The sequence below is a fragment of the Corvus hawaiiensis genome, chromosome 1 (genome assembly GCF_020740725.1).
Source record: "Corvus hawaiiensis isolate bCorHaw1 chromosome 1, bCorHaw1.pri.cur, whole genome shotgun sequence".
Classification (NCBI taxonomy): domain Eukaryota; kingdom Metazoa; phylum Chordata; class Aves; order Passeriformes; family Corvidae; genus Corvus; species Corvus hawaiiensis.
Window position 1 is genome coordinate 49,678,880 of NC_063213.1, and position 12,568 is coordinate 49,691,447.

Sequence of the window (12,568 nt, forward strand, 5' to 3'; positions counted from 1 at the left end):
GGACCTCCTCTGGGACCTCTGTAGGGTAATATTATAAGAGTTTCTTTTCTTTTCTATGTTGAAAGTACTTGAAACAACATGAGGATGGAGTTACAGCCCAACTGTGACTTAATGCCAAGGTTAAATGTAACACAGACATGCAAAGGAGAACACACTGGTATGAGAGTGTTGGAGATTTCAAGGCAGCTAGTGTAGTGTTAGATGGTTCTGACTGGCAAATGAAGTAAAATCTGGCATGAAGACTAATCCCAGAATCCCATTCACTCTTCAGCTGAGACAGAATTAATTGGTTTACTCCAAAACAGACTCAAATCCTGCTAGCATAAATGCAAGTATGGGTGATCTTGGAATGAGGATTTCAACAGCCTGACAAGCTATGCTGGGCACATAGATGGATCTGCAGGGACACAGTAGGACTTCATTTTGTTATTTTAATTAGTCTTTCTTTTCCATACATATTTGGGGCTTTAGATATATTCTTGCTGTAACAGTTTCCAAAAGAGAAGAAAAAATGTTAAATGGGCATAGAGAGATCTTTTTTTCTTTTTTTTTTTTTTCATTATTCAAATCTCAAAGCTAACTTTGCTGCCTAAACTTTAATTCCACTAAAGGCTCTGTTTTGAAGAGCAGTAACTTCTCTGATTAGACAAAGGAATGTGTTCTTTAAGACTGTGATGTTAGCATGTGGGAAATGAGTTCATATTCTGTGCTTAGATCAAATGTATTCACGGTATATAAGTCAGTTCAAAACCTGAGATTTTTCCAAATGGTGGAATGAGGAAAAAAACCCTGTCAGATAGGTCTTTTATTTCAGTGTAGAAACAGATGAAGGGAAGATACAGGAAGACATGTAGCAGCTATGAAGACTATACTTAATTTGTAACTAGAATACACTTTAGTGTGTGGGATTGGATATTACTTTTTAATATTTATATTGGAGTAACATGTATAGCTGCCAACTTGCATGGGGTCCTGCTGTGCTAGTCACTATCAAAATATAGTCTTAAAGGTTAATTTCAACTCTAACATCTGTAATTCCATTCTTTCCTTCAGATGCTCCAAACTCTGTTGGTGGGAATAAAGACATCACTATTAACTTGTTCATTCATTCAGTTTGGCCTGTGATTTATCCATAGTTTGCATGCATAAGAGATTTTCCATATGAATTTTTGTACATCATTGCTCTGCCCATGGAGCAGACTAGGGACTGGACTGCAACTGCTCCAGAAATGAAATACTCTATGTCAGCCACATATTTCTTCCTTTTCACCAGCTGAGTTATTCTGGTCAATGGGACAGTTGGAGAAAGGCTGAAAATTCCCTATCTACTTGCCTGGATAAGGATAGGCAGCTTCACAGGTAATCATTTGCACAGATAATGATTTGCACATTTAACCTTGCCTTGAGAAACTGAAGCTGAATTTCTAAGTGCTTATTGGCTAAGTACATCAAAGGGAAGTATTTTCCCAACAAGGCAAATGTAACATTTACAGACAAAAAAACTTTAAAACATTCAGGAACTTTGAGTAGGCTTTTCCTATTAAAAAAAATGAGAATAAAGAGAGTTCACTTTTGGCCAGAATTTACAGCAATGAACTGAAAGATTCAAGTCAGCAAACAGACATAACATACAGTAGAAGTGAATTTTTCAAAAATAATAGTTTCTGGCAGTTTATAATTATGTTTCTAAATGACAGAAGAACAATCTGAGAAATATTTGAAAAACATTCTAAGAATATTTAACCTACCCATATATTTACTCTACCACTCATTTTTCACTTGCCATTGCTTCTCCCACACTCCCCCTTTCTCTGCTTCTCTTCAACAGTCAGTACGCATGTTTAACTGAACAAAAGTGCTAGATGGTAAGGCCATGACTCCACAATAAGATTTAATTATGAGTGCAGATATGAACAAGATTTAGACTATTAAGCCCTGCACTTCAAAAACCCTTTAACATATTTCGTCTTTAAATCTTTTATCACCTGCAAAAATTAATTAAGTGCAGATGTAACAGGTTAGGTTTTGATGCCAGGGTTCATTTCCTGTCTATGCTTTGTCAGACACCCTATTACACCTAGTCATGAACTGTAGGAAAACAAAAATGGTGCTCATAAATCAGCATTCAACTTTCCTTGGGCTGTGCATTGGGCTGATCCTTTAAGTGCAAGGCAGAGCTCCAATTCATTATTCATGAAAATAATATAGCCAACATGCCAAATGTCATCTGCATTTAAATAATCCATTTGTTAAATGTCTTAAGTATTGTGTAAGAATGCCTTCTATTAAAATACAAGACTAATCCAATGAAGTGGATTTTTAATCACATGTCTTTCCTTCACGGAACCACCAAAACCTGGCACACACAACTAGAAAACTTCTTGGAGAGAATGACCTGTCGATCTGTTTAATAATATCAAAGTTACACAACAAGTCGAATCATTGTGAACTGGGGAAATTTTGTTACCAATGCAATAACATTCTTTAAAGAATATCTGACGACTTAAAGTTTCTATTCTGTAGGGAAACGTAAATTTGGGTTCTGTAGGGTTATTTTAACAGTGGAAGTATCAATTCATTTAAGGACCATAAAAGTTGCCCTGATCTGTGCCTTCTTCTCATTAAATTGCAGTTAACACCATTAAAGTGAAACATAGATGTTTATAGCTTCAGTACTGCCATCCTGGCTTTAATGAGTTCCCAAAATCAGAGGAAATGCACACCTTTATTGTTTGTAGGTATTAAAAGCAAAAAAGTCTGACATATAAATACAAATTCATTGTCTTTTACCTAGATGCACTTCAAGTGTGATGCTTGCCAGGAATACATACCAGATCTACAATCAATATCTTGCCTATATTTAGCTTGTCTCTCAAGTATTTGGCAGTAATTGCAATCGAATTAAAAAAGCAGAACCCCCTGTGGAATAGAGAAGAACAGAAATAAGAAAGCAAATCAGTCAGGAAAACAGCTATAAATAATGTTCAGAGCATTTTAAAAAATGCTATATGATCTCTGAGGCCATAAATCTGCTTCTGGGAGTACCTAGAAAGCCTTTTCAGTCATCTGCTAACAATTACAGTTCTTCAGAGACATGCACAATGCAGGTGATTGCCAGTAACCTTAGTGCTCCAAGATGGGCAATATTCCCTGGTACTTACATGGCTGTTGATTCTTCAGCATGATGGCCTGGGGGCCTTACAACAGCAAAGCCATTCTGTAAGAGCAAGATAGGTTTTCAATTATCAGCTTAAAAAAATACTTTACTCAGAGCAAAACAGAGCAGCAGGCAGATGGGATTGAAATCTATTTGAGGCTCTTCAGAAATTTTTCTATCCAATCACCCTTTCATAGTACTGCCAGAAATAATACAGTTGAGAACAGTGGCATATAAACTTATATAAATACACACATGCACATACATACATATACACGCAACATGATCTAAAGAGAAGGAAAAAGGCAGGATGAGAAAGCCCTGTTATCAATTCTGCTGTTTAGAATTCACATTTTAAAAGAAGGTCATCTAAGATCATGTAATCTTAATTAGCTCCAATTTGAGATGCTTCAAAATAAAAGTAGCTTGAGGTATACATTTGACATGGTTAGCCATTGTTGACCTTACCTCTGTATGGACTAAATGATAAATTCAGACCCACACACACATAATTTCTAACAGTAGAAAAAGGATGACAATGAATATCCCATATTTCTGCCAGCCATAAATTATACTTGGGAACCTGCCATGCTTGCAAGTTAATAGATTCCCTGAAGTCAATTTCTAACACACTTTCTGGAACTGTATATAAATTTCATAAAGTACAGCACTATGATCAGTGATGACCAAGGAATTTTTTGCCTCTGGAGTCACTGAAGTTAAAAGAAAAATGGACTTTCCATCCTTCTAGTGGGTATGGTAAAGAGAAAATGTAGAACTGCTGGCAAGGTAGCTCTATTCAGAAAGTCAGACTATATATTCAAGAAGCAGTGTCTCATAAGGTTGTGTATCGTTCCAAATTTCTCTTACCAGAGTTAGATTCAGGAGAAACAACACTGCTTCATTGTATTTCCTCTTTATTTCAGCTACCCAAGATGGTCCTTCTATTCAGCTATATATTGGCCATCAAATTAATGACAATTACCACATACATAAAAATAAGAAATTAAAATCTGTACATGAGATATTGGCCCAACTTGCATTTTCACACAGCTTCACACAAACACTTGGTGTGTATGTATGGCTGCACGACCAACCAAGCATTGTATTTTCAAAGAAGAGGAGATAGGAAGAAAAAGGCTGGAATACTTCTGTATTTTAATAATCAGTATTAAAGTATTCCAGTTTGATATACTAAAACTTGATAAATGTAAATGTTTCAGCCTTCTCTAACCTGAAAGAAACATAAAAACTTTTACTAAAGAAACATTAAACTTTCATTCAGATTGGTGTAAATACAGAAGAACATGGCAGCTAATATTTACATTGGTTCCCGTGAAATCTGTTTATTTACAATCATATGAATATGTGTTTTGTGTGCACCAGTGAAATTGTCTACCTGTGTTGCTTCACTGGCATTAATTTATAAACAAAACTACCAGGTTGTAGTATTTAATTTGCTGCCAGATGTAATCCAAGCAGACAGCTGCAAAGTTTTGTGGAGCATGGCCAAAGTTCTATCAGAGTAAACTTAAATTACAATACCAAGGGAGTGCATCTGTAACAGTGGTTCTTCTGGCCACCATTTAAAGAATCTGAGTGACTTATTTTGCATTAACTGTCCACATTAAAAAATCAAACCCAAACAAACAAAATACAACAACCCAACAATTAAAGGTACAAAAATTATACATGTTCATATTCAGGTAGGTATTCCTGGAGATGGGATATAAATCGCCTATAGATCAAGCACACCAGGAAAAAAAAAAAAAAAAAGGCATTGTGGACTTCACTAATTTGCAGAACTAAACCAGCTTTAGACTCTCAGCTAAAACTGTATTCTCTATCCCTCTGAGGGTATTTTAACATTTCCTTCTCACACAAAATATGACTTAGAAAAGAATTTGGCAAAGAACTCTTTTGTAGCATTTATGAAAAAACAAAGTATATTTATGCTGATGAATGTTGTGATAATGAGGTGAAAAAAGACTCAGGAAAGAGGGTATTACTAGAGAAAGAGCATGATGCTACCTGTATTTTGTTCTCTCGATACTTTTAAGAATTTGGAAAAAGTCCATGAAAGGCTTACAGCTGCCCCTGCTCAGCTAACAGCTCATTATCATCTACCTTTATCAGTATTCCCAAAAGATCAATATAATTAAGATGATTATTTCTAGGAGGATTTCATGGGGCAATATAGAGACAGAAAATATCAGCACTGCTGTTTTTGACAACATGACAGTTACAGTATAGGCTTCTCTTCTGTTCCCTTACTTTGACGAGACTCTTTGGAAACCCTGTTTTATTACATCTAGGTAATTTCTGAAATCAGAGCTTAATTATTACAGTTCTCCACCAGGACATAGGATATTCACAACAGGGTCGTGACCACTTTTCATGAGTTTTTACGTCACAAAAAGTTCAGTATTCACATGGGAAATTTTCTTTTTAAAAAAAAAGTGCATATGTTACACTGATGGTAAAATATACAGTTGAATTATACCAAACACTGAAAACTAGTTACCATACAGAATTATCAGCAACTTTTGTGCAATTGATAAAACACTTAATTTCTCCTACTTTCAAACTTTGCATGAATATAGCATACATTAGAACAATGGAACATGATTTTTTTTTTTATTTAGGCAATTTTTAAATACCAGACAGTGAGCTCAGTAGACAGTAGCAGAGTAGACAGAAAGGCAAAAATCTGCTTTAAAGATAGAAAGACTAACATACAGCAATATGTTGAAAATGAAGCCAACACACATAAATTCAAAGTGTTTTTGTACAGAGCCTTATTTATACTAGGATATAGACACCTTTATAAGTAGACAGAACATTAAACTGACTGACAGACATGAACATTAGAAAAACGATTCATGTCTGTGCCATTATGTGATTACCTTTATTTAAATTTGAGGATAAAGAGTAAAGCCTGAATAGAAATATTCTAAAATCTGTGCATATTTGAACAACAAAGGAAGAGAAGTCTGCCCAGGCTCATTTTACACAGAAGATCGACTGCAGATAAACCTGCTGAGTTGGACCTTTAATGAAAACTAAGAAAAATGTTAGTCTTTTTCCACAGTAAGCGAAGTATTCTCTTCTTTCATGACTCTAAATAGGTAGTTGGATGCTTGATTTCCAAAGAACAGAGGTGTACATCTGTCTTGGGGTGACTTTATGATGTGTATCCCATATCACTGCCCTATGCCCAGAAATTAATTCTTGTCCCTTTCTATGCCTCTAAACTGAGCCTGAGAGGGGGAAGGAAAAACTGAGCAAAACTTTTTCAAAGCAGTTTGCAGCTTGTTCAAGGTCACACAGACATAGCAGTTCTTTCCCCAGCTGCGGCAGGGGAGTGAGGAAGCACCCAGCTGGCTGCGCCCAGAACAGTTTTTGGCCAGTTTCAGCTTCTTGTTCTCCAGAGAGAGACTGAGAGTTGAACTTTTTTCTTCCCTGGAATTTCGGATTTTCTCCCTTTTCTACTGGACTGCTTCAATATCAGAGCACATCGGGAGGACTTTCCACCGAGCACAGAGGGCCTGGCCCTGGGCCAAGCCCCAGCTCCGAGGAGACCAAAGGGAGGACTCTAACACTTTCCCAGGATTTTTCCTTCACAGCGAAATTTTATTCTTTAGCATTATTTTCCTTTTCCTGTGTGTTTGTTAAATAAATAGTTTTTATCTCCTTCACTTTCCTTCGAGGAAAATTTATTTTTCCCGAACCTGGTGGGGGAGGGGTGGTGACCTGCCTTCTCTCAGAGGATATATTTCTAAATTTGGCCAAACCGGCACAATATCCTACTGTGACCTTCTTGTCTTTGGTGGTCGAGTTAATCCTGTTCTGTAGTGTGTGGGGCTACATTGTTGGTCTACATCATGCTTTGGCATCTACTGTGCCTCTCCATGAACCTTTCCAAGACAAGTACTCAAGACAATACCATAACATGCGTGGATAGTCCAGGGCTTGGAATTGACCATCTATTGCAGAGTTCCACTGGTGTTTCAATTACATTACCTCTATATAGGAGGTAAAACTAGATGTAGACAATTTTTCTCTAGAGCAATATGTGGTCATTGTGGCAAGGTGTGAATGACTTTTCTGTTCACATGACAGTGAGGAGCTTGCTCTGCCTTGATTACAAGAGAACCAAGAGTGACCTGGCCCGTCAGGTACTCCAGGTATGGCGAGAAGCCTCACGGAGAAGCAGTGCATACTAGTTTCAGCCTGGTACTACCCTAGTAAAATCATCTGGCTTTTTGTTGACTTCAAGAAAAGCCATTGCCATGCAAAAAATAGCAATAAACCACAGCAGGCACTCCAAGAGCACTTATTGAAGCAGCAGAAGACTCAAGAAGGTTCAATTCCTTCTTGAACATGGGGATGAGTTTGTAAATTTCTTTACCACACCACTCTGTATTTAGATTATGTGGTCCATAAAATAGATATTGAGACACATCTTTTCAGTCTAAGTTTCTAACAACAGGTCTGGAGCTCTTCCTCAGCTTTTCTTCAAATGTAAAAACTCTTTAATTGCTATTAGATATTGAAGGTCTTCTTGTATTTTAAGCTGTAAACCCCTGAATGAATGAGCAATGCCATCTATGCCAACTATTCAAGAGGAAATGGGCACTGAAAGAGCAGAGGCTTCATATGAAGGAACCCTTTTACTGTGTGGGTGACTGAGCAATAGAACAGGCTGCCCAGAGAGGTTGTAGAGTCTCCATTCCTGGAGATATACAAAAGCCATCTGGATATAGTCCTAGGCAACTAGCTCTAGGCAGCTCTATTTGAGCAAGGGAAGAGGATACAAGGACATTCTGAGACCACTTCCAACCTCACCTGTTCTGTGTATTTCAGATGGATGGAGACCGGGTAACTAACTGGGGATGTGAATTCCACACTTGAAGCTCAACTTGCTCCTAAGGTTAGGTGTGGGAAGTTTTTAATTTCTACCTACCTAAGTTCCTTAACCTATCTAGCAATTAACTCTTAAGATTACCGGTGCTTAAACAAGGCAGTCTTGGACATGCACTTGTTTTTAGTGGAAAGGTTCTATTTTTGCTTCAGTGCGCGCATGTTTCAGAATGAGAATTATACAGAAATGTGTAATATATCACTATAAAGAAATGTATCCGTTTCTTGTGTCAGAATTTATATTCCTTGAGATACAGATATATAGATATAGATAGATATACATAGATATATATAGATATATATAGATACACACTTGTATCCTTATACAGTCATATAAAACCCCAATTTCTTTATATTTCAAAGGCAGTCCATACAGTGTATCTGACAGGTCTAATCCCTAAAGTGGCCTTAGTGCCATCTTTAACTCTGCTATCTCTGGTGTAGTCAACTCCTACAATAACAAACATCAGGGCTGCTTTAAGTCTTGGCTGCCTACAAGAATCCCTTTGCAACTGGCAGCAGGAAGAAGATAACCATATTCTTACCAGTGCCTTATGGTGTAACACAGTCCTAAGCTATGCCATCCATCAGCGAGGGTAAGCATGAGAATGAGTGGTGTAAGGCTGAGGCAATCCTTGGGCAACTGTTTGGGACAATTTTACAAGCTACTCATACAGCCAGAGCAGGAGCCAGCATTTGGCCCTGGGGGTCTATGAGTGCAGTGAACAAGAACCTGTGATTTAACAGAGCAGTATTAGCAGCACGTAGATTAAGAAAACAGTAATGGACATGAGGGAATACCATTTTGTCTTGCAGAGGAAGCTAGTACACAGAAATGGACATTAAACACTTAACTCTCATGGAAACAAAGAGTTCCCTGCCTGCTTTCCTGAAGTGGATAGCACCAGAAAACACACATGAAAAGTTGGTGCTTGCAGACTAATTTATATACAACCATGATGGCCTGTTTAGCCACAACTAGTGTTAACTACACTGGGGAAGAAAGCAGACAAAAGAGTTTTAAGTACAGAGTGGTCATGGAGATAAGCTATGTACCACACATATAATTAAAGTTATCTGATTATATGAAATAATAACAGTCATTCAGCTAAAAATATAACCATAATTGCTGGGGTAGAGTATCTATGAGATGGTTTAATATGAACGTTCACAATTTTTTTAACTTTGTAAAAGCAAAGAATACAAAATACTACCTAAAAAACTGCATTGGTAACTTTGATTGATGGCTTTTATCAATCATTAACAGTAGTAAAATAAGTATTCATTTGTTACTGTTTCTTACACACATGCATTGTTCAAAATGCTGTGGCTCGGTGTGGAAAAAATGCCTCTTTTTGTGGCTGTCACACATCACTTGGAATTTGTTTTCAAGTAAAAGGAGATTTTTATAGGGCAGAGGGTGAAAAGGTAGAAACAAGTGTAGGGCAGAGGCTGCAGGAGAAATACTGTCCAGGACGTACCTGAGCACAGAGCACATTCCAGGAAAGGAGATTTTTGTAGGCAAACAGAGGAGCTTTGTGGGGTTTTGTGTTGTTCAGGCCACCATGGAAATCTGCTGGCCTGAAGCTTTACCAGAAGGAGGACACTGTGGGACTAGGGAGACATTGTTTTTGCCTATTTTGTCTTTAGAATGGTAATTAATTTTAGGTTTTTGTTGCAAGAAAACATAGCAGTAGAGCTGTGAAATATGGCTGAAAGGTTTTTATTCAGAATACTTTTAAAACCAGAAAACTAAGAGGGGGAAAGAGGAGGTTGATTAAGCTAATTCTGTTTATTCACTAGATTAGTACTACTTACCACACGATGGATCTTCCACAGCCCTGTGTGACAAAGGCCTTGAGAAGAGTAAAAACCAAGCTCATTTGGAAGGAGAGTTTCAAGTTCAATTTAAGTCATCTATGGATTATATAAGGACACCAGAGTAGCAATGACCAAACTCAGGAGGTTTACTTTGGTATTGATTCAACCTGACGTATCAAAAAGAACCATCCCAGGAACGTATCAGATTCTAGTTCAGGGGAACCTCATTTCAATTGCATTCATTCTGTTAAATGACCCTTAACTACCAACAGGGCAACTTTACACGTGTGTGTTTGTGTGTGTGTGCACACACATATGATAAGGTAGAAAAAGAGCTTGTGCTTGATTCAGCTGAAGTGGATATTCAAGACAGTCTCAGACCATGCTTTTAACTTATGTGCCTTTTTTCTTGAGTGTTCTTTTGAAAAATTGCTTCTTAATTCATTCAAACTTTTTTTTTTTTTAAGCAGGGAATAATCATACAAATCCTACCAGCTCTTGATAGTTTTTGTGTAGCTCTCCTCTGTTTCAAGTTTGTCAAATTAAAAATATACGGCACTACATGTTTCTATCACAGAAAAAAGTGCTACCACCACCAAGATTTACATATTTAAAGGATATGCAAAGTAAACTAGACCATAATCCTTATTATAGGTTCTGTACTTAAAATAATTAATCCTAGCTTATAATAGTACCGAAGGAGTCATCTGAGGCTGAAGAAGAATGTTTCAGCAATCTTCCTTTGTATTTTCCATGGCTACATGGTCTGCTCTGGCAGTGAGTTTTCTATGATGATGGAAAGTCATCTCCCATTGGGAGAATTACTCCCATCTCCCCTTTGGAAACTCCTTCCAAAAAGAGGCTCTTACTAGGTATACTCTTTTTTAATGATATTTTTCACCTGTGTGATTTTTATTCCTGCCAGCCAATTTATAGATATTGAGGGACAGGCAGAGAAATGTATAAATTGTTATCAGAAAATAAATTAAGACACATTTAATGTTCACAAAACAACACACAATGAAACAACTATTACAAGAATAAATAACATTTTGGAAGACATTATTCAGGGAAGTACCATTATTGCAAAATTATCACACTAAATTAACTGAATTCCAGCTTTTTAAATGTAGTATTAACCATTTCATAAACACCTAACATATGGCAACAAAACAGGTGGCAGGATAAATATGAATAACTTGGTTAACAAAATGAAAATAACAGCAGTCTAAGCTTTTTCAGGAAAAATAAAAATAAACAATTTGGCAAGCTAAGTCCTGAAGATAAGATTCTTTGCAAGTTCTAGTAGTTAGAAATGAAATCTGAAACTCAAAAAAACACAGATGCAGAAATTTTCCTTATTTTCCTCCGAGACATGTCTAATGTGGGGTTTGTACAACCTCTCTACTTGCCCAGTTGGGCAGCAGGAGGGACATGCCTGCTGTGTAGGACACATGCAGAGGCAAGGGAAGAGTCTCCTGGTGCCTAGCTGCCTGTGAGTGAAGCAGCACAACAGCAGGGAGGAAGGTGAACTGAGCTGAGCATCACAGTCAATGTAAGAGAAGCAGCTGGGCCGGGCAATAAATGAGAAGGGAGGGGAGGACAGCATCTCCCAGTGCCACATCCTTTGGCAATGAAAGAGAGGAATGAGAGCCTTAGGAGACACTTCCAGGAAAGAAATGCTCTCTCGCTGCGTGTTTGTGGGCCCTCTTTCTGAAGGCAAGGTCATTGAGTAGAGGCTAGAGACAATGATTTCCAAGTTCATGAGCCATACTGCATGCAAGAAATCATATATATGCTGGGCACTACCTCTATTTCCTCCCCAAGCACTAAGGAATATATCATAAGACTTCTCTTATCTGATAAAATTATTTATTGGATATAGCTAATGACTGTGGTGGAATTCTATTCACCCAGATCCACATACTCCTCTCTTCTAAAAATCTGTAGTCAGGCAGCAGAGTATGAGAAGCTTTCTACATAAATCTGTCGGGGAAATGATAAATGACCAAACATAGATACATAAAAACAGACAGACAAGAGAGGTGTGGCTCTGATTCCACATAACATAAATACCTCATTGTGCATCAGCAGCTTTCCTAATTCTAAACAGCTCAAAAAAAGGTAACCTTCATGTAATAATTAGGCTCACCTCCTATTGTAATATTACCATTGCAGCTATTGTTTTACCTCTCTAGTACTTTCATACTCATCCTCTTCCCAGTGATCAAGGAGATCAAAGAAATCTGATGTCTCACAAGGGGTTTGAACTACAGCAAAGAGAATTCCTCTTAATTCCTGGTCAGTTTTTGAACACTGTCCAAATCAGATGAACAACATGTTGCTGTTCTCAATGAGACTTGTGTGCAATGGGACTGATAGTCTCAGGAAATTCAGAATAAAGAATTTTTTGCCTTGTATATGAGTTTGACTCATGCCCAACTCTGTAATGAATCTCCCAATTGTTTTGCAGACTTTTCATGGTTTATTTTGCAGTCTCTTTTCTTAGAAACATGTACCTATAGCTCCAAACTACTACTATCACTTTGTGCAATAGCAAATGATATCAGTTAAGACCATGGAATAAGCATAGAAATTGAAATGTCCTGTCCTTCCTGAAATTAACTTTATTTGTCAAATCCCAGTCAATATAAGGTACTTGATGTT

General features: G+C 37.4%; 1 protein-coding gene across 12 annotated transcripts in view; it reads right to left on the bottom strand.

Moving 5' to 3' along the window:
- The window catches only part of HDAC9 (histone deacetylase 9), a 461,778-nt gene that overhangs the window by 99,414 nt on the left and 349,796 nt on the right, over positions 1-12,568 (bottom strand). For all 12 annotated transcript variants that reach the window (XM_048304071.1, XM_048303997.1, XM_048304050.1 and 9 more), the window contains 2 exons: positions 3,162-3,217; positions 2,832-2,919 (listed from right to left, as the gene is read on the bottom strand). In XM_048304071.1, the coding sequence (XP_048160028.1) occupies positions 2,832-2,919; positions 3,162-3,217 (144 nt within the window). The remainder of the gene's footprint in view (positions 1-2,831; positions 2,920-3,161; positions 3,218-12,568) is intronic.